At 34.7% G+C, this 21,782-nt stretch overlaps 5 protein-coding genes across 6 annotated transcripts in view; all 5 read left to right on the forward strand.

Moving 5' to 3' along the window:
• Nucleotides 1-1,834, forward strand: part of LOC145621513 (akuammiline synthase 2-like) — a 7,625-nt gene extending 5,791 nt beyond the window's left edge. Inside the window, exon 3 of the mRNA XM_081676245.1 lies at nucleotides 1,028-1,834. Within this exon, the coding sequence (XP_081532371.1) occupies nucleotides 1,028-1,575 (548 nt within the window). The 3' untranslated portion in view covers nucleotides 1,576-1,834. The remainder of the gene's footprint in view (nucleotides 1-1,027) is intronic.
• LOC145619515 (diphthine--ammonia ligase-like) overlaps nucleotides 1-8,479 on the forward strand; it is a 27,756-nt gene extending 19,277 nt beyond the window's left edge. Inside the window, exons 13-15 of the transcript XR_014108139.1 lie at nucleotides 2,042-2,234; nucleotides 7,077-7,531; nucleotides 8,335-8,479. The gene's annotated coding sequence lies outside the window, so the exon portion shown is untranslated. The remainder of the gene's footprint in view (nucleotides 1-2,041; nucleotides 2,235-7,076; nucleotides 7,532-8,334) is intronic.
• On the forward strand, nucleotides 7,105-8,858 carry LOC145620113 (akuammiline synthase 2-like). The gene is made up of 2 exons (XM_081674760.1): nucleotides 7,105-7,531; nucleotides 8,335-8,858. The coding sequence occupies exons 1-2, from the start codon at nucleotides 7,105-7,107 to the stop codon at nucleotides 8,856-8,858; spliced, it is 951 nt and encodes a 316-aa protein (XP_081530886.1).
• Nucleotides 8,859-9,897: 1,039 nt separating this feature from the next.
• On the forward strand, nucleotides 9,898-15,305 carry LOC145620337 (5'-methylthioadenosine nucleosidase-like). 2 transcript variants are annotated; one of them, XM_081674994.1, is made up of 8 exons: nucleotides 9,898-10,072; nucleotides 10,176-10,239; nucleotides 10,652-10,743; nucleotides 11,606-11,712; nucleotides 12,279-12,353; nucleotides 13,192-13,266; nucleotides 14,250-14,342; nucleotides 14,780-15,305. In XM_081674994.1, exons 1-8 carry the CDS (start codon nucleotides 9,985-9,987, stop codon nucleotides 14,975-14,977), a joined length of 792 nt encoding a protein of 263 aa, XP_081531120.1. In that variant the 5' UTR covers nucleotides 9,898-9,984; the 3' UTR covers nucleotides 14,978-15,305. The 2 variants fall into 2 exon arrangements, with proteins under 2 accessions (XP_081531120.1, XP_081531121.1); XM_081674995.1 differs by lacking the exons at nucleotides 9,898-10,072; nucleotides 10,176-10,239 and adding an exon at nucleotides 10,440-10,452.
• Nucleotides 15,306-16,057: 752 nt separating this feature from the next.
• Nucleotides 16,058-17,735, forward strand: LOC145620677 (type III polyketide synthase B-like). The gene is made up of 3 exons (XM_081675382.1): nucleotides 16,058-16,241; nucleotides 16,462-16,830; nucleotides 17,034-17,735. Exons 1-3 carry the CDS (start codon nucleotides 16,058-16,060, stop codon nucleotides 17,657-17,659), a joined length of 1,179 nt encoding a protein of 392 aa, XP_081531508.1. The 3' UTR covers nucleotides 17,660-17,735.
• The last annotated feature ends 4,047 nt before the right edge of the window (nucleotides 17,736-21,782 follow it).

Here is a 21,782-nt window from a genome sequence, read left to right on the forward strand (position 1 = left end):
TCAATGGTGTTCATGAGCCATGAGATTAACATGGCGTGAATTGTATTCCAATCCGTTTGAGTACACGGAGAAGAAGGAGTAGTAATGGTTCCATCAAGGAAAACAAACTTTCGACGAGCCTCCAATGCGGTTTGTATATCACCAGCCCATTCATCATAGTTTTCGCCACGAAGTCGGGTCGGAGTAATGAAGTCACCAGGTCTGTCATGCGGACCTAGATAATACGGGGAAGTAATATCTATTCGCGGTGGTGGAGGCGGTGGTGTATCATCACCAGCCATGGTTCTCTGTTTTTGTGTCTCTATTTTGTGTTTTTTTTTTTTTTTTTTTTTTTTTTTTTTTTTTTTTTGATCAATTAAAATTCCTGAGCGACTGATACCATGTCAAAGTAATTAGGGCTCAAAGCTTGAGTGTTCTCATTGATCTCAAATCATATAAGTAGAGTACATAGTTTCCTAAGATAATATCACAAGATATTCTAAGAATTATCTTGAGTAAATTAAGGCTGTAATTAAGGAAACTAACTTAAATGATAACAATGAAATATATTCTCCTAATCTTTCCTAACAGGTCTGCTTATTTTGACTTGTTTCATCAGACACAAAAAGTTAAGATAAGCGTAAGAAAAAATTTAAATACAATTCATAAAACGTCCCATTAAATTAATTTCAATATTTCAGTACAAGATTGTATGTTGGTGTTGGTTGCATTGCTAGACTAACTCAACCAATTAAAGTTTAAGCTTATTATGATTCAAACACAAGATTAATTCATACGAAATATATTCTATTATGTTCCTTTATATGAGAATTGATCCTTTGAGCTTGAAATGTGGATGCAGCTTGATCCGCAAAGCGTTTGGGAATATTAGAGGGGGGGGGATCTGATGCCATGCTAGAGGGCTAGATTAATAAAGCTTATGGTTAAAGCCCATAATTGGTTTATATATATACTCTATCTTCTTATTATTATATATCATACTAAATAATGAAGAGTGACTTTTGAATTATAACTTTGTGATTAGCAGGTCCGTCGGTTATGACCCATGCTGTAAACGTACGACCACGCATGCGTTCAGAACTACCACCAACAACCTTCGGAAGCTTGGTCATCCATGCCTTCGCTTACTACAAGGGGCAGGACAAAGACGACGACAACAACAACAATATCAACAACGAGACCAAGATATCAGTGCCCGGATTATCAGAGTTGGTTACAAAAGTTTCCAGAGCCTTAGCCTCGGCTAAGGATGCTGACTACTTAAACAAGTTAAAAGGAGAAAAAGGGAGCGAGTTAATACGTGAAAACAAGCAAAAGCTAGCAAATTATTGGAACGATGATGGTAATATGAACATATATAGGTGTACTAGCTGGAGTAATGTTGGTTTGGATTATCCAAATTTCGGATTCTTGGGGAAGGCAGTTTGGAATGGGCATGAAGGTATTCTTAAAAATCAAATATTATGTGTTATGAATCAGAATAAAGGAATTGAAGTCGCCTTGACATTGGATAAAAAAGAGATGGAAATTTTGCAATCTAATTCTGAGTTCCTTCAATTTGCCTCTCCAATGTAAAGGGTAGACCAATCAAAGTATTAAACAACACAATGGTGCACGTCAAATGTTGTTAGAGAATTTTTCTTGTTGTTTACCCCTTATTTTAGAAATAGACCGGTTGACGGTCATATCATTTACTGCACCTCGTGAGCCTCGGTCTCATCATTTGGGCATTGTATCTTTATGATGCATGCATGCATATGTTAAATGTTGATATAGATTGTGTGGTTATTATTCTGTACTTAGAAAAGACCGAGTAATGGTCATATTATTTGTTATCATTTGCGCCTTGTGGCTTAATAATATTTCATTTGTTATCATGCAATGGTTAGTTGATTCCCTATGTTCTTTTCCCTTGTTTTCAGCTCTCTTTACAATTTTGGTGATAGGGTTTTTTTTTTTTTTTTTTTTTTTTGGGGGGGGGGGGGGGGGGGGGGGGGTTGGGGCTGTTTCTTTGTTGGATTAATACTTCTTTCTATTCCAGTGCTTAAGGATTTACTTTCAAACTGGTTCTTTGGTGCAAATGGAGATGTTATCACTTACATTCAGTCAAGCATTTCAAGACTTTGCGAAAATTAATCCGAAGTTTAAGATTGGTGATGACGAACCCATTTTAAACCTCATTCCTGTCCTTGGCTCTGGGAGGTCGGCAACATCTATGGATGCTGTTTTGGCATGTGAGTTGTTAGCTCAGAAGCCTTCATCTTAGAATGCATTATTTAATGGGCGTAGATTACTTAAAGTTGAAATTTCTTAACTTATCAATTATTATAAATGAGGTATAGCCTTTTTTACACTTTTGTTTCCTGAACTATGCTTATATCGTTATATAACCAGGTTTTAAATACTCCCTTTGTTTCTTTAAATAAAAGTTTGCATAAATTATGGTCAATGTTTTAAATTATGACTAATGAAAATGCAATGGGACAATATGTTACGGGAACGGGTGTTGAACACGGATATGGGCACTTGTCTAAGTGTGCAATCTGACAAACTCTGAAGTTTTAGGATATAGAACTTTGTCCTATAGCAATGACCCATGTTCCTCCTAGTCAACTATCAATTTAATCCCCACAACCCAGCCCCACTCCAGCCGCCCCATCTCGTCATTTTTTACTCTATCTCTAAATTACATTCCTTCTTTTAGCATTTATTCCTCACATAATAGAGAGAAGCAGGAATATAATTTAGGGACAAAGAATGAGACATGCTCTCATTTATTTTACCTATCCAAAACTTAATAGAGTAAAATGTTATAGAGTATACAATTACGGAGTAACATACATTTAGAGACGGAATGAGGGACTGTACAAAATCAGGTGCATTCATCGTTATATACAATCGTACACAATTAAGCTCATACCCCAAACAAAGAAAGAGGTAGAAAATGGAGTTCCCTGTTGAAATATTATCAAGGGAAACAATAAAGCCAGCAACTCCTACACCACCTCATCTCAAACGCCATAAATTATCTCTCTTTGATCAACTTAACCCATTAAAGTACGCTATTTCCATAACATGTTATGCTCCTCCTAGTGAGAAATATGAGGATCATAGCACCATCACTTTTGGTAGGCTAAAACAGTCTCTTGCCAAAGCGTTGTCCCTTTTCTACCCTCTCGCTGGTAGGCTTTCTCCCGACGAATCTTCCATCGATTGCAACGACGAAGGCATACTATTCGTTGAAGCTCGATGCGATTGCCCTCTCTCGTCCTTTCTCCTTGATCCAATCCGTTTCGAGGGTTGGCGTTTTGTACCCAGCAGTAGCATCCCACTTGCTGGTGGTCTTACCGTGCAAAATACCAATAGGTTAGTACTGTATGACCTTTGTCAGCAACATACACTACTACAAAATTGGTCAAAGAGACCCAATATAAAAGACCTGTTATCTACATAAGCGGTCTCTTTGATCCAAGAGACCACTTATCATAAATAACAGGTCTCAAACTTCATTTGTTTTTGGTAAAAATAATTGAAAGACCTATTATCTATGACAACGGGTCTCTAGCGCATTTTTAAATTTATTTTCTTTTTAATTAAAAATAGGTAGAGACCCATTTTTTAAGAAAATTGGTCTCTCCTTTTTAGAAAAGAAAAAAAAAATTAAAAAATAAGTAGGGGAGACCTGTCACGCCACTTAACAGGTCTCCTTTATTTACAAAATAATAAAATGAAACCCTAACTAATTGCTTCACCGAATCACCGTACCCCTCTCCATTTCATTTCACGCCTCCTTCTTTCTCCTTCCTACTCTTTCTCTCTCCTTCCTTCTTCCTCCTTGCCCTCTTTCTCATCCCGTCTTTCTTCTCACCCTCTCTCTAACCCCTATAAACTCAGAGCACATTCACAATATTTCTAGTGTTTTTTGAGTGGATGATCTATTAATTTTGTTTTAATTTCGTGTTGATGAGTGTTCTTGAATCTTCATGCTATTTTAAAGATCTATAAAATCTTCCAGCTTTTTCTCAATTTTTTCGTCTTTTTATTTAAATTATATTGTGAAGAATAATAAGAGGAGAGAGACAATATGAAGAAAGTCGGCGCCGATAAGAAGAAATTTCGACTATCATCCGTTGGATCTCTACAAAGAGGCGGCAGTGATACAACCTGGGTTTTGCCTCTTTTTCTTGCATTTTTGTTGATTATTTGATTTTTTTTGTTTGTTTGATGATTTAGGGTTTAAGTTAGTTACAGATCTTAAATTTTGTCATTTTATCAAATTTTTTATGTTTAATTTCTTGATGATTTTGTGCATGGAATTAGTTTCGGTTAATAATTTTATCTCTTTTGGTTGATGAATTGTGTAATTTTGGTGGTAATTTTGCTGTGAATATAGAGGTTTAATTGTTGCGGTAATGAAATTTAAGCTTGTGTTGCTGATTTAATTTGAATTTTGTTTTCTTTGGTTTTTTTTTTTTTTTTTTTTTATTTTTATTTTATTGTAGATGTTACCAATGTACCAATGTATGAGATCAGAAGACTAAGAAATGCATGTCAATTTTATTCTGTTATACTTGTTTTCATTTAATTTTTCTGGAGAATTAACCATTCTATTTTTTTTAATTTTTTTTTGTGTATTTGTATTTGATGTTGTAGGTAAAGATCTGCAAGTTTCAAGTTTGAAGTGAAGAAATTTGTAAATAAAGAACTTAGAAGCTAGAAGTTATCTTGTAAAGAGTTTCTTTTTTATTAGATTTCTTGTATAGGATTTTCATTGATATTTAATACTTCGTATTCGTATTAGTAATATGTTTGTAATTTGAGGTATATGTAATTTTAAGAATTATTTTGTACGTATCATTTCATAATGTAAAAATTAAAATTAAAATTCAAATACAATTGAATATTGATGAATAAAATAATTTTTTTTTTTTATTATAAATGAGGCCAAAGAGACCCGTTAGGTTAATAAGCGGTCTCAGTTTTGCTGAAAAAGAGACTGTCTTGCTTTAATAGGCGGTCTCAGTTTTCTTGAAAATGAGACTGCCTATCTCATATAGGCGGTCTCAGTTTTCTGAAAAATGAAACTGCCTATCTTAGATAGGCGGTCTCAATTTTTTAATTCTAGAGACCACCTTTAATAAAGTGGTCTCTTTGCCAAAGAGACCGCTGAGCTAGAGACCGCCTCTAAGGCAGTCTCTTTGGCCTATTTGGACGGGTCTCTTTGGCCAATTTTGTAGTAGTGATATTAAGAGTCTTAACACATTATAGGTTATACCTACAAGATTGTACTACATAATGCTTTTATTGCCATATAGGCTAATATATACTTCGTAGTAAGTTTATATCTCCGTTACTTTTTACTACCTCCGTTTGTTATTTGAAAATTATTACCTTCTCATCATCAATTAAAGGTTTATTTTACCATGAAATCTCTGGATTTAGAGTTTTCATGGTTAACTTTAAGCTTTAATGGTGTTTTTGAACAATAAAGAGACGATGGGCGACGCAGCTGTGATTAGGCCTGTTCACGGATCGGATATCCGATCCGAAATGTGATTTCGATTCGGATATCCGAAGACTCGGATATCAAAAATTGATATCCAAATCCGATTTGAAAAATTCGGATATCCGATACTCGGATATCCAAAATTTTCGGATTGGATGCTTCGGGTATCCATTATCCAATATTAAGTAAAATTGTTATGATTACTTTCTAAATTTCACTAATTTTACCGTTTTTTTATCGCTAAGTTGTACAAAATATTTTAACAAAAATAGTAGTCCTTTTGCAATTAATATTATCATCAGATATACAAAGAATATTACAATAAGTTAATAATACAGGGTTAGTTTTATATGAACAATTTAAAAAATTTATATACATTTCACTATTTTAGGCTTTATATTTCGGATATCTTTCGGATATCGGATATTCGAAATTCTGAAAATTAATATCCAAATCCGCATCCGATATCCGCTTTTTCGGATCGGATATCCGATCCGAAATGAAAACTCAGATCGGATATCCAAAAATTCGGATCGGTTGCGGATCGGGTTATCGGATTTTCGGATTCTCGGATTTGTACAGGCCTAGCTGTGATGACTATGGGGGAGGGAGAAGTGACCATCCAGTGGTGGTGGTGGTGGTTGAGTAGAGAGAAATTATGATGGTGGTTGTGGTCGAATGGTGGTTGCAAGAGAAGAGATAAAAAGTGGTGGTAAGGGTGGCTTGAGAGAGATAGAGGAGAGAGAAGATATTGTGGATGTGGTTGTGAGAGGAGAGAGAATATTTTTTTTTTTTTTTGAGGGAAAGGCGGTACTTAATTAATAGTTAAGGAGTTAATCGAGTTTACAAAAGATTGTCTCCCCCTGGTAGGGACCAAAATTACATCTTGATCAGCTAGTTGATTTTCTACATTGTTATAGTCTGATACTAGATAATTAATACAAGTTTGAGGAGGATTTTGTAATACAAAAAGCTGGTTCAGCTCATTTAAATTGTTCCTTGCCTCCTTTGCCAAGATGTCAGCAAGCCCGTTCTTCCCTCTTTCACCATAGTAGAGCTCAACCTCATTCAGTTGTTGGAGTTGTGTCCTGCATTCATATATTGATGGGGTTAGCACAGTATTAGTTCTGTCATTTAGCTCAAGCACAATGTTTTTGCAGTCTGTTTTAAGTTAATATGAGTAACATAACATGTAGTTAATGTATTATTTGGATTGAAGTAAGGTTTTTTTTGTTGCTCATAATGTATAACATCTCTAAATGACAAAAGTGGTACATAATAAGAAAAGGAGGTAGTAGTAGTTGCAATAATAGTGTATTATTTGTAAAACATAAAAATTCCTTCTGTTGAAAAAAAAAAAAAAACGAATGTGGTTATAAAGTGGACTTGGGAGAATAATAAATTTAACTCACATGACGCATGTGTAATGATGATACATTAATATTATAGTCAAAGATAACAAATGAAAAATGAATCGATCGAATAGTGTCAAAAGTCTAGTTATGTCAATTATTATAGATATTAATTACTCGTACGTACCTTGCATAACATTATCGATAGTATAATGCAGGTCATTGACGACAGTAGAATTAGTTCTAATGGCAATACAAGTAACAATCTTTAGTTGTGGCGGGGTGATGATTGGGGTAAAGGGAGTGCAAAAGATCAATGATGCGACCTCATGTGGTTGTTTCTTGAAATGTTGGTCCGACTTTGCAAGAGGAGATCAAGTAGACAATAAGCCCGACTTCACTACGGCCGCCACCCTGTTTCCTCCCCGTACATGGGCAGCGTTATTGCCACCTAGGGCACCTCAACCATGTTGGGAATTGGATGGAAACAAGATGCCTAAAGGCTGCATTATTAAGGTGTTTCACTTTAGTCCACAATCTGTGTCAACTCTCCAAGCTAATGCAAGGAGTAGGGACAGCCTACTCAACCCTACCCGCCTTGAAGCTGTGTCCGGGTTCATATGGAAGCATGCCATGGCTGCCACGGCCACTTCCCAAAATACGTCATATTTTAGTAAGTTTGAATTAATTTATACTGTAACAACTAAAGTCTTATTCCATTTGACTTATTACTAACATTTTATTTATTACTGACATAATAATTTAAAGGAAAATTTGACAATTACCACCTTCTGTTATGTCCATTTTAGCAATTACCACCTTGTATTTTTTTTTTGAAAATTACCACTTTCTATTTTCAAAAACATCAAAAGTTACCACCTTCTTGCCCCTCAACTATCACGTGATGTCATTTTGGGTTCATTCTTTCCCTTTTCTCTCTATTTCCCTCACATTTCTCATTCCTAACTCAATTCTCATCCCCCCTTTCACTTCTTTTCCCCCAAACAATCAAAAACACTTCAATTCACTCCTCTAAATCAAAATTGACGAACACTTATTGGTGGTTTGGGGGAAAAAAAGTGAAAGGGGAGATGTGAATCCAAATAGGAATGAGAAATGTGAGGGAAATAGGGAGGAAAGGGGAAAGAATGGACCCAAAATGACGTCACGTGGTAGTTAGGGGGCAAGATGGTGGTAACTTTTGATGTTTTTGAAAATAGAAGGTGGTAATTTTCAAAAAAAAAAAAAGAAGGTGGTAATTGTTAAAATGGACATAACAGAAGGTGGTAATTGTCAAAATTTCCTAATTTAAATAAGTTAGGAAAAATTTAAATAGTCCTTATTTACTCAACTTACCAGTAAATTTGTTTTACGTATAAGTACAAAATAAAAGAAAATATGTTTTCTTACTTCATTCCCATTATCATAGTAAGAAAAAATATTGATGAGTTTACCTTTGAAATTTATGATAAGCAGGTCCATCGGTCATGACACACGCTGTAAACATACGACCTCGGATTCGTCCAGAACTGCCATCAAATACCTTTGGAAACATGGTCATCCATGCCTTTGCTTATTTCAAAGGGCAGGACGAGGGCGACAAGGCTAAGATACCAGTGCCCGAGCTATCGAACTTGGTTAGTGAAGTTACGAGAGCCTTAGCCTCGGCTAAGGATGCCGAATACTTAAACAAGTTAAAAGGAGAAAAAGGGAGCGAATTAATACGTGAAAATAAGCAAAAGCTAGCAGATTATTGGAAGGATGATGGTAATATGAACATATATAGGTGTACTAGTTGGGGTAAAGTTGGTTTGGATTATCCTGATTTCGGATTCTTGGGGAAGTCAGTTTGGAGTGGGCATAATGCTATTCTTAAGAATAAAATATTGTTTGTTATGAATCGGAATCAAGGGATTGAAGTCTCCTTGACATTGGATGAAAAAGAGATGGAATGTTTGCAATCTAATTCTGAGTTCCTTCAATTTGCTTCTCCAATGTAAGGGGGTAGTTTAACAAACAATGGTGCACGTAAAATAATGTTAGAGATTATTTGTTGTTGTGTGCTCCGTATTTTAGAAATAGACTGGTTGACGCTCGTATCATTAGCTGCACCTCGTGAGCCTCGGTCTCATCATTTGCGCCTCGTAGCTTTATGATGCACATATGCATATGTTAAATGTTGGTAGAAATTGTGTTTTGTTGTTTACGAGTGATGCTACACATACAATGGTTGTATGTGGGCTACCAGCCTACTACATATAATATCATTGTATGTATGCCACGTCAAAAGGGGGTAAAAAAATAAAGGAAAAAAGATGGCCCCAAAATGCAAACCAATTAAATGCTGCCAACAATGGTTACAACCACTGTATGTGGGTAGCCCACATACAACCACTGTATGTGTAGCCTTTTCCGTTGTTTACTCCGTATTATAGAAATAGACCGGTTGATGGTCAAATCGATCATTTGATGCACCTCGCAAGCCTATGTTCGATGTATCTTTATGATGCAAGCATGCATATGTTCAATGTTGGTAAAGAATATGTTTTGTTGTTTACTCTGTATTTTAGAAATAGACCTAGTGATGGATAATATTCATACCTGGCTTGACTTGGATGTGGTTAAAGACATTCGGTTTGATCTTATGTCATGATTTGGTTTTATTAGTTGTTGACAACATTAATAAGAGAACATGTAATCATATACTTAATTATCATAAACTTTTTAAAATGCAAAGATGATAAAAACAGAAGGAGTATTAGTATTAATAGTTGTCTACCGGATCAACCTTTTGGACTCGTAAGTTAACCCGATTCAAGTTTTTTTTTTTGACAACATTAATTAAAGAAAATGTAATCATATATCTAAATATCTTAAACTTTTTAATATACAAAAATGATAAAAACAGAAGGAGTATTAGTAGTTGTCTACCGAATTAACCTTTTAGACTCGTAATTTAAAACCCGATTCAAGTTAACAGGCTAGACACACGACACACGACACACATTATTTTTGGAATAAATAGTTCGCTTTCCTCTTTTCAGTACTAGAAAGTTTGAGTAGACGCATACTTTTTCCTCTCTCTTTCCTCTTTGGGCAATCAGAGAAAACCTCCGAAAGACGTCAATGGCGCCACAAGATGATCAGCCAATTGACGCCGCCATAGATTCTGAAGCTCAGAATAAACCTATTTCAACCATTGTTATCTTCATCGGTAATTTCTCTCTCTTCTTCTTCTTCTTCTTCAATTTACATTTTCAGGTTCATATTCTTGCGATTGATTGAAATTCTGACTGTTGAATTTTGGTGGAATTCAGCTATGCACACCGAAGCTCTACCTCTGGTTAATCGATTTCAACTCAAAGAAGAACACGATTCTTTGTTAGTTTTTCGCCTCTTTTTATCTCTCTTCAATTCATTTGTGTTTTCGATTTCGATTTGCTTAATTATTCGTAATTAATCGCCGTTTTTCGGTGTTGTAATTTTATTTGCTTCTGAATTTGTTGTATTGTTTGCATTTGTTTACCAATTTTTGATCATTTTGCTGATAATTTCAAAACAAAAATTAAAAAATTAAGAAGAACACGATTCTTTTTGTTAGTTTTTTCGCCTCATTTATCTCGCTTCAATTCATTTGTGTTTTCGATTACGATTTTGATTTGCTTAATTGTTCGTAATTAATTGTTGTTTTTGCGTAATTTTAATTTGATTTGCTTCTGAATTTGTTGTACTGTTTGCCAATTTTGGGTCATTTTGCTGATAATTCCATAAAATTTAAAAAATTAAATTGTAGGTTTCCGAAAGGAGTTCCTTGGGTGCGCTATCATGGAATGTACAAGAATTTGCATATTAACATCGTGCAACCTGGGAAAGATCCTGCACTAGGTGAGAGCTATCTTTCTTGATTGAAGATTTTTTAATTTTCATGTTTCCCAATTTTTTTTTTTATCAGGGCTTTATATTATGTTATCTGTATTTTTGTTTGTGATCACTAATTCAAGACGTTGGTAGAGTAACTAAAGAGCTTTGATGATTTCATATGAATTATATATCTTGCGTTGTACATATAATTACTCCGGTGGTAGAAAGGTTGAAGGAAATGGAGATTTATTTGGCATCTGTGTTATAGCTGATATGTTATTCATTTGATACTCCGTATTAGACTATTTATTTCATCTAACTTCTAAGCACCAAATGAAGACTAGATGACTCATTATTCTGTATTACTGTTCTTATTGCTTTATGTACTACGTTAATCATATCATTAGCACTAGAGTTTTCCTAGACTTCTTTACTGATATTAGGGAGACTAAACCACAAAAAGTAAGATCTATATATTCTTCTTCTTGCAGTCCGTAGTCTCAGACTTTAGTTTCAATACATTTGTAAATCTGTCTTTTAGGTTCGTTATATTTTTGATTATTTCTTGCTCATTTTATTGGAATAACCAAGCGAAGTCATTAGGAGGGAATCAAAGACAATTAACTCTGAACATTTGGTCTTTAGGTGTTGCCCACCTTTAGTAGTTATCTTATGGATAATATTCATACCTGGCTTGACTTGGATGTGGTTATGATACTTTTCACTTATCATTATGTGTTCATCAGCATATGTAGATGTTCCTCCATTAATCTATTTCTGTCATACTATTTTTAAATTTCTTTTCTGTAGTTTGATGGCTATGCACGTTGTTCCTGCTGAGTAGGGAATGCTGACCTTTTGCTATTCACAAACTTGTACATTCTAGGTGTTGATAGTGTTGGTACAGTCTCTGCATCGCTTGTGACCTATGCAACTATTCAGGCATTGAAGCCAGACCTTATCATAAATGCTGGAACCGCTGGTGGTTTTAAGGTACATTTTGATTTTCTTGAGAATACATCCTTGCTTTTTAATTTTGTGGCCTATTGCCTCTTCTGTACATCCTGTCTTTTTTTCTAAAAAAAAAGTAAAATGAGGTTATTATTGTACTTGGCATTGTTTTTTAAATTTTCTTGTTTCAAAAGTTCATTCAATCTAGAATCTAGATGTTGATTAGTTTGTAAGTTGATCCGTTTTGGACATGTAACGGAGACAAAGAGGGTGAGATGGTTATTTGCTTGACAAATCAGTATTTCACTGCTTCCTAACTGCTATAAACATACCCAACATTGCTGTCCAAACTTATATATATGAAGGCCTAACTCTTCTTTAGAGTGGGATTTTATGCTTAGGATTTACTTCGTATGTTTATTGAGAAATTAGTGTTTTTCCTCAAATAACGAATTTGAAAATATCTGTGTTCTAAAACTGCCTCTCTTGACTGTTATAACTTTATTGATTAATAATTCTATTCTGTACAATTCACTATGTGAAAAAAGGAGCAACTGATATATTATTCATTAAATCTTGAAGATCACCCTTATCTCTTATTCTTTCAGGCAAAAGGAGCAGCCGTTGGGGATGTCTTCCTTGCATCGGAGGTTGCATTTCATGACAGAAGAATACCTATACCTGTAAGTGTCCAGTTTCTTGCACTTGATCTATTTTCAGTAACTGGCTGTGAAGGACATCTTTCATTCTATTAGCAATTGGCCTGCACTGACAAACTTTTCCTTGAACATAAAGAAGCCAGTGTTCGAGGCTGTGGCTTTTCACTTATGAACTAGGTTGTAGTTTTGGTTGAGCTTCTTTGTGAACTAATTGCTGAGTGGGAATTTGTCTGTTACACACCATGCCCAAACATTGAGACTACCCTCCTAGCTGCCATCATAAAACAAGCAAAACCAATATTTAAAGTACCAATTATAAAGTCATAATTCCTATTAGTCTCCTAGCTACTATCATAAATCTAGAAGACCAAAATGTATGTACAAACCATTTAGTCATAGTATCTGTTATCCTCTTTGAATTCATTATCCTGTAACTTTTTTGAAACTACCACTATGAACAATATAGTCTTCCCTCTAGTGCTTTGCGATGTTAACTTACCTGCAGTCTGCAGTATATGCATGACGTAATGGTTGGAGATCGCTGAGGGGTCTGTTTACAGGATCTGTTATCATACGACACTCAACTGATCTATTCTGTTCTGCTTATTTCTCTATTTGCTTCTTACAAGCATTAGGCATATTGTGGCTATATATTTATCACTGTCATCTTTTGGTCAAGTTGAAATGAAAAGGAACTGTTCAAGCAGCCCCTAGATATGCTTTTTAAACAATGTGTTCCAGTATAAAAGCAGAAAGTGCTTTAGTTTATTATTTGCAAAAGTTTCCTGTCGAGTTCAAATGTCCTGGTTGCGTTTCACATCACTTCTTGATTTTTTAACCAAATTTCTGTATACATATGCAGGTTTTTGATCTATATGGGGTTGGTCTGCGACAAGCCTTCTCAGCATCTAACATCTTGAAGGAGTTAAATTTGAAGGTAATACTTGATATTATTAGTTCTGAAGGATTTAACTAAGACAATAAGACAATAATGGATCTAAGATCCAATTGAAATCTTCCGTTCCTTACTGGCTAATAGTTTATAGTTTTGCAGAAAATTTGCTCTTCAACTTGCCATTCTATGTCATATTTTATAGGATTCTTGACACTTAGATATCACCATATAGCTCCATGCTCACTTTTTCTGTTATAAATCTTTGCAAAGGGCTGCATTTTGGGAAGCAGGGGGTCAAATGTACTGTGTATGGGAACATTTACCTTCCAATTTCTGTTTCAATATGTAGCATTTATCTATTTACTTTTGGGTTTGACTTGTCCAAGTATTGTAGCAAATGGATTTGGAGTTTACCTGCTTGGACACTGTATCATGCTAAGAATAGAGTATAGGTATGCTTTGAATCCCATCCATGTAGGCAAGGATGTAGTGTACTAGTGTAAAATACAAAAAAATAATAAATTAATAAATAAAACAGTAAATTTCACATTGCTATGCGAGATAGGAGAGGGACCAAATGTTATGTCACATCATACTTGTTGAATATCTACAAGGTGGCTTTAGTTCCCCTAATGTCCTCCAAGTTTGAAATTTTTTCCATTTTTTAGTTGTCCCAAGGTGCTGTTAATAATTCCCTAAAATTTCATATTCATGTCAAAGAGGCTTTGTAATAAATATGTAATCCTTTACATATTATGTATTTTCAATGTTTTATTGTTAAAACTTATTTGCGACGAGGAAGTATGGCTTGCATCAATCATTAACTTTCTAACATTATGGATTATGCATAGGCATAATTTGTAAGACTAAAGTCACCAGGCACAAGGATAATGTGCAAATGATACCCTTCCCCTTTGTTATGTATTTGACTGTTGTGTTTGTGATCATTAGGATTGTAGAAATTATAATACTTGAGATGAATTCAGAAAAACTTCTAATGGGATATCTCTTCCCTGCTGTTTCAGCTTGGAAGATTGTCAACTGGTGATTCGCTAGACATGTCCCCACAAGATGAAGCTTCAATCACCGCAAATGATGCCACAGTAAAGGACATGGAGGTAATCTATCCTTGAAATTATTGATGTGTTATTATAAATGGAAAGAACTTTTTTTTAAATACCCCTGATTATTAGATAATATAGAGGAATTAGAAGACAGATTCCATAGACTTCTATTATCCCCCATCAGTATCTTTTCTGCTGTCATGATTACAAATTGCAGATGTGGTTGATTATATAATAATTATCCATTATCACCCTAGTAGCTTTGTAACTGACTGCCTACAAATAGAGACAGTATGAAATTATGCAATCAGAGTTTTGAAAAGGTTTAGGATTGATGATGGGGTGGGGAGGGACGTGAACATGGCAGAGAGGGATCACAAGACAATGACTGGAGCATCAAAAGCAGCCAATTCATACCTTCTAACTGGATTGCAATTTCTATTTATAAGGCGTTCTCTTCAGTATTACTGAACTCTTGATGTTGGTTACAGGGTGCTGCTGTTGCATATGTGGCTGAGCTCCTAAAAGTGCCAGCTATATTTCTGAAGGCAGTGACAGATATTGTTGATGGTGATAAGCCCACTGCAGAGGAGTTCTTGCAAAATTTGGCTGCTGTCACTGCTGCTCTTGATGAGACTGTTGCTAAAACTATTGATTTTATCAGTGGGAAGTGCCTATTGGAACTCTGAGGTCTCCTTCGTCGCCATTCTTTGCAATTCCTTGACAGAGACACGAAGTTTGTATGAGCTCTCGTGGTAATTGTCCTATTAAGACAGCACAACTCAAAGGTGCATTAACTTCTAGTTTTGGTGTTGGGGTTAAGGGGTTTGCTGGTCTTCAAAGGTGTTTTTATACAAATTCTTTGCACCCACAGAATAGATAAAGCAAAGTATACTCTTTTAGATGGTCCTGCAATTCAGACTAGTATTCAAAGTACATTGTCTTACCACTATTGCGAGTGATGTTTAGTTGGTTACTCATTACAATATGATAAATCAAAAATGACCTTGAACAATCCTTGAAAGTCGTCACACTCTATGGCCTTTGTTAGTTTGTTGTAATCAGTAATCGTCACTGGGCATTGCAGTGGGTTCCTCCCATCAGTTCAAGGTCTGGCTGGCACCGCCCACATATAGTGGACGAGGCACCGAACCAAGGCTGAGGTCAAACACAATTGTTATAGATTTGAAATCACAAATTTTGAAAATTTAATTTTTCAAGACGAATTTAGTTGAGCATTAACTGGTTGTACTTTGAGTATGGCATAATTGTTGTTTTTTTTTTTTTTTTTTGTCCATGACTTATATCTTGTGGACACATCCGTACATATTGGTCATAGGGCTAATAGCATGAAGTTGCTAAACTTCCATTGCACAAATAATTATTTAAAATTTTTTGTCCAACTTCAACTAAATTTTTGCAGAACCTAATCACTTCACCAAAATCATACCTTCAAAGACAAAAAAGGATTAATTAGAAAGAGCACAAAAATATGCTGCTTAACCACTTTTGGTATGATAATTACAAGAATGCAAACCTAAAAATCTTTCTACACCTCTCTCACAATAATTGCTTTACAAGAATTATTTACTTTATTTAATATCCTGAAGCCTACTATATATGCTAACTTACGAAATATACATGCACAAAGATCTTTAAAGAGATCAAATATATATTCCTAGAGCTTATTTATCGTTTTTCAGATCTCCTAGAGCTTATCTATCAAAAGCCGAACATACATAAGTTTGTGGTAATTTGTTAATTCGAGCATGGGAATACAAGAGATCAAAGTTGATGCAATGTCAAAGAAGGCCACCCCTGGAAAAGCAACCATTTTAGCACTTGGTAAAGGCTTTCCTCACCAACTTGTAATGCAGGAGTTTTTGGTTGATGGATACTTCAGGAACACCAATTGTGATGATCCTGAACTCAAAGAGAAGCTTAATCGCCTTTGTAACTCTCTCCCTCCCTCTCTATCTCTTTCGACGTTACCATGTTAATAAATGAAATAGTCGAATCACCAACAGAAACTTAAATTATTAGAATCAAGTCAATCAACCATTGAAAAATGCCAATATGAATCTTTCTTACGTCTGTCATACATTTTATTTTTTTTATAAAAATCGCCGAATTTCAAAATTTCTCTAACAGGGTTGCACTTGGTATATTGTAGGCAAAACAACAACAGTGAAAACAAGGTATGTTGTAATGTCAGAAGAGATCCTAGATAAGTATCCAGAGTTAGCAATTGAAGGTCGGCCCACAGTAACACAAAGACTTGATATTTGCAATGAGGCTGTGACCCAAATGGCAATTGAGGCCTCCCAAGCCTGTATTGCAAAATGGGGCAGGCCCGTTTCTGACATAACCCATTTGGTATATGTGTCCTCGAGTGAGGCCCGTTTGCCCGGCGGAGACATCTACCTTGCTAAAGGGCTTGGGCTCAAGCCCGAAACAAATCGGGTTATGCTTTATTTTGCGGGTTGCTCTGGTGGTGTTGCGGGGCTCCGAGTGGCCAAGGATATAGCAGAAAATAACCCAGGTAACTTTTTTACTTGACAGTTTGTCATACAATATGTGCCTAAAGTTAAGGTATTCCGTATTAATGTTACATACTCAACTATGTGTAGACTTATTTATGTAACATGAGTTAAGACACTTTTTATTGTCTGAACTTATAACGTCTATTATTTTGTGTTATTAAAAAATGTGACATGGTTTAAACTACGAATTTCATTTTGATAGGTAGCAGGGTATTACTTGCAACTTCAGAGACAACAATTATAGGGTTTAAGCCACCAAGTGCTACTAGGCCATATGATCTAGTTGGGGTGGCATTATTCGGAGATGGAGCCGGGGCAATGCTAATTGGGTCAGACCCAGATCCTATCATCGAAAGACCACTTTTCGAGCTCCACACAGCCATCCAGCATTTCTTACCTGATACTGAGAAGATCATTGATGGTAGGCTAACAGAGGAGGGCATAAGTTTCAAGCTAGACAGAGCATTACCTCAAATAATAGAAGATAATATCGAAGATTTTTGTGGTAAGTTAATGGACACTATAGGATTGTCTAACAAGGACTACAACAACATATTTTGGGCAGTGCACCCTGGAGGACCGGCTATCTTAAACAGGCTCGAAAAAAGGCTCGATTTATCACCGGACAAATTAATTTCTAGCCGAAGGGCTCTGGCTGATTATGGTAATGCTAGCAGCAATACAATTGTGTATGTGATGGAGTATATGATGGAAGAAAGCAAAAAATTGAAGAATGAACCTAAGAATGATGAAGAATGGGGCTTAATATTGGCTTTTGGTCCTGGTGTTACATTTGAGGGTATTGTTGCTAAGAATCTTACTATGTGAAGATATATTATGTAACACTTAATAATGTGCATCAAATGCTGGCTTGGTTATTGTTTTAATGTTACATAAAGTCTGAAACTGCTAAGTTTCTTTACTGGTTTAATGTTCAATTGCATGACAGATTGAAGTTGACTATATTGTAACAATATTGATTATATGATAGTGTATTATGTACCCTTCACTAATCTATATCAAAACCTTGAAAGTTTAAGTATACTGTTACTACAGTGGCAGATCCAAGAAAATAATAAATAATTATGATTATTTGTATGAGGTAAGTGCCAAAGGTTTTCAAATTTTGTACTAGTATAAGAAAATCATCAAAAATTCAAATTGGATTTTATATATTTTTAATTCGACATTATAGAGAAAAGATATACACAAAATTTCCAAAAGAACCTTAAATTCAGTTTTAAAATCAATCCTAAATCCGAAATGAATTTGAACACGATTATGATTCATGCAAACCCAATTAATATACGGAGCATAAAATTAAACAATGGCAAATGGGGCACATCAATTAGCTGTTAAAGATTTGGTTTGTTGAAAAATCTGGCTTCAATGTCTGAAAATTTTGTCGTTCATGTATGCACAATGCTATGAACAATGCACTATTGGTCTATTGGACTCTTGTAAATTTATATTGTCTAAAGTGTGGTTGAAGGCAAATGGTCCCTAAATATGACCCATATTTGCATGTTTTATTAATAATACGCAACGTTCTTTAGTAATCAGGAGTAAGTGAGTTAGAAAGTAAGAAAGAATATTCCATTCAAGCAATTAATGTAAAATTTAAGCACCTTCCTTTGCTTTTCTTCAAGTTGACTTCATAAATTAATTTGATCAGAGTGTAAATGTGTAATGAATCTTAGATTATTTGAGAAATACGAGGATACATCGATACATAAGACCACCAGATATACTCAATTATTATTGTTCAGGCATATTTCTATTATGATGTAGTACAAATGTACAATGTAATTTAGATTTGGAATTTTTCATTACTTTAATATATGTATTTGATAAATAATCTCTCAAAAACAAAAAAATAATATTGCACATGATAGAGTAAAAAATATATTCAAGTTGACTAGGTTATTTTTGAACGGTTCGACCTGCTACAATGCGACCCTCAATCCACGGTCTAAAAAGTTTATAAAATTTGATTTCTCATTCACAATTGCTTCACTTAAGAGTGAAGGATTAGACAAGATCTTAATGTTAAAAACTTAATGTAGAAACTTTTATGTAATATCTAAAGTAATTCTAGAATATAGTGTAGCAAAATAAACTTTTAAATAAATCGGATGTACAATAAATATTGTACATCCGTTATAAAGTTACCCCTAAAATAAGCAAAAGTTACCCTAATATGGATAAATGTTACCCTAACGTAAATAAATGTTACATAGTTTTTATACATTATTGATAAAAGTTACCCAAAAAATTATAAAAGTGACCCTAAATTTGATAAAAAAAAGTGACCCCCGATGTACAGTAAATTACTGTACACCGGATGTATACAAAAGTTATTGATAGAATTATCTTGGAGTAGAAAAATTTCGAAACATATAGTAATATTAGTGTATTACCTAAACAATCTAAGCAAGTAACTAGAATCATCTAGATGAAAAATTAAAAATTGTAGGAGTATGTCAGGCTACTCGTGTTAACTGACATACAAGTATAAATAGGTACTTGATTTAATATAGTACTCAGGTAAGAATATAGCCAATTATATTAAGTCAAACCCTTTCATTAAACCTCTCCCTTCCCTTTGTTTGCATCACTAATGCCAATCATCATTAAAAAAAACCTACAGTAATATAAATACTACCCTAAAATATAAAAGCCCACCAATATTTTCACCTACTTTTTAATCGTTAAGGAACAAAGTGAGTAACCACTACATTATAATCTGATTGATCTGGTTGTATAAATGCTCAATTATCGATATGTTTTAATAACATCAAAAACGTTTTTGAGGAAGTAAGTTTCATACGAGTATGAGCTAACTTCCCATATCGATGAAATGAACACAAACAAACAAAACATTGCAGGTGATAAAATCATGAAATCTACAATGAAATGGGCATATGCAAATGCAATGCTGTATTTGCGTGGTCTACAACTTACTCTTATAAAATAAAGCAAATGTAACAATAATTAGATTTATACTATGATCTAATTTAAGTTCCTTTAATTATTTTTATATTTTTAACTTTGTTTCAAAGATTCTGTCACATTTCTCACATGCTATATGTCAGGCAGCTAAGAATTGAATTTGTACAAATTGGTAGACAAAGTTAAATGGGGTTCAGAGATAAAAAAAAAACAAGAAAAAAGGCAAAAGAGATATTCACTACCTATCATATGTTTATGTATCACTTTTTTGTCTCCTCTTTGCTTTGAATCTAATTTAGAGGTGTCTTGGAAAAAAGATTATTCTGCCCATGATCTTTGCTAGATCATCATATGTAGCACCACTACGTACTACCCTTTTGCACGTATTCTCTTTATTGCCGTAATAGTGTCACTTAAGTAATGTACCGACCTATATACGACTAATACGAGTGTATTATTACACTTTAGAAAGGATTGAAGGAAAGGATCGATGAGATTTGAACCTGTATTTATTCACAGTGATTATTAATGTCTTAACCACATGATTAATTAAGGTAATGATAAAATGGTCATATAAAACAATAATTATCCCTTACATCTCGCTCTTTACTACCAATGCAACATAATTCCAAAATAGCCATGTAGTTGAATCAAAACTTGTTCTCCTGATTTTAGATCTATAGATAGGCCTTTTATTATTCCATACTAACTTATATAACCCCAAGAAACATCCCACGCATATACTTTGATTTTGGAAAATATTCAAAAATTGGCTTGAAAGCATAGATTATTGCATCAGTTTTGGACTATTTTAGACTTTTACAGACCCGAAAATGAAATATATCTAGCTAGGTGTTGTTCATGGATCCCACGACAACCTGGCTTAGTAATCCAATTGGGTGGTTGAATCGTCTACCACTTTGCCTTTAAATTATACAGTATATACGATCCTTTCATTAACTCAGCAAGGCCACCATGCATTATACTCTTATGACTGATTGTTGGTCATATATAGTTCTAAACAATATTGTATAACCCCAAGTAGCGCCCCCAACAATTCAATTTTTTGATACCTTCATTGATGTATGTTATGATAATTCAATTTTTTTTTTGAATATGACACTCAATATAATCACTAATCCTACATAGTACTATAGTAGATAAGTAGCTAGGTTCATTTCATGTAGAGCTATCAAAAACTAACCTGACCCGAGAATTCGACCTGAACCGGCAACGATCTGAACCCAACCTCTATTCGGACAATGGGGTGAAACTAGCTAGTGACATGTAACCCGACCTGAGCCTGACCATATGTTAACCGACAACCGATATGATCCAGTACTTTTTGACCTGAACATGAACCTAGAAATTTCCTCAAAAACGTGGATTATAGCCTTCAATTTTGTAATCTTTTGACCTTTTTTCGCCAGGAAATAAAAATCGCCGAGATGTAAACCATAGTCCCTAATACCCTCCAAGAGTCCAATTGGGTCGGTGGAACCATCCAATATGCCCTTAAACGGTCATTTTACGCGTTCACAACTTGAAATGGTTTCGTAAACTCAAACCTACCACGGACATTTATGACAACATATAATGATCATATGTGATTTCAAACGGAATTATATGACCCCGAGATTTATCCCTTAGGGTCTCAAGGCTTTTCGCCACCGGGCCCCGAAACCTCAAAATTTCTCAAAAAGCGTGGATTATAGCCTTCAATTTTGTAATTTTTTTGACCTTTTTTTGCCCGTAACTAAAAATTTCCGAGATGTTTAACATGGTCCCTAATACCCTCCGGGAGTACAATTGGGTGGGTGGAATCATCCAATATGCCCTTAAACGGTCATTTTACTCGTTCACAACTTGTAGTGGTTTCTTAAACTCAAGCCTACCACGGACGTTTATGACAACATATAATGATAATTTATGGTTTCAAACGACATTATATGACCCCGAGATGTATCCCTTAGGGTCTCACAGCTTTTCGCCACCGTGC

Source organism: Chenopodium album, chromosome 27, assembly GCF_948465745.1.
Source record: "Chenopodium album chromosome 27, dcCheAlbu1.1, whole genome shotgun sequence".
Lineage (NCBI taxonomy): Eukaryota > Viridiplantae > Streptophyta > Magnoliopsida > Caryophyllales > Amaranthaceae > Chenopodium > Chenopodium album.

What these genes read in the sequence shown, in the direction of transcription:
- LOC145620337 (XM_081674994.1), top strand. Translation starts at nt 9,985, where the DNA reads ATGGCGCCACAAGATGATCAGCCAATTGACGCCGCCATAGATTCTGAA. An exon ending in TGGGAAAGATCCTGCACTAG is followed by an intron (nt 10,744 to 11,605) that starts GTGAGAGCTATC and finishes TGTACATTCTAG; the next exon opens with GTGTTGATAGTGTTGGTACA. An exon ending in TGAAGGAGTTAAATTTGAAG is followed by an intron (nt 13,267 to 14,249) that starts GTAATACTTGAT and finishes CTGCTGTTTCAG; the next exon opens with CTTGGAAGATTGTCAACTGG.
- LOC145620677 (XM_081675382.1), top strand. Translation starts at nt 16,058, where the DNA reads ATGGGAATACAAGAGATCAAAGTTGATGCAATGTCAAAGAAGGCCACC. An exon ending in AGAGAAGCTTAATCGCCTTT is followed by an intron (nt 16,242 to 16,461) that starts GTAACTCTCTCC and finishes GGTATATTGTAG; the next exon opens with GCAAAACAACAACAGTGAAA. An exon ending in TATAGCAGAAAATAACCCAG is followed by an intron (nt 16,831 to 17,033) that starts GTAACTTTTTTA and finishes TCATTTTGATAG; the next exon opens with GTAGCAGGGTATTACTTGCA.
- LOC145620113 (XM_081674760.1), top strand. Translation starts at nt 7,105, where the DNA reads ATGGCAATACAAGTAACAATCTTTAGTTGTGGCGGGGTGATGATTGGG. An exon ending in CCAAAATACGTCATATTTTA is followed by an intron (nt 7,532 to 8,334) that starts GTAAGTTTGAAT and finishes TATGATAAGCAG; the next exon opens with GTCCATCGGTCATGACACAC.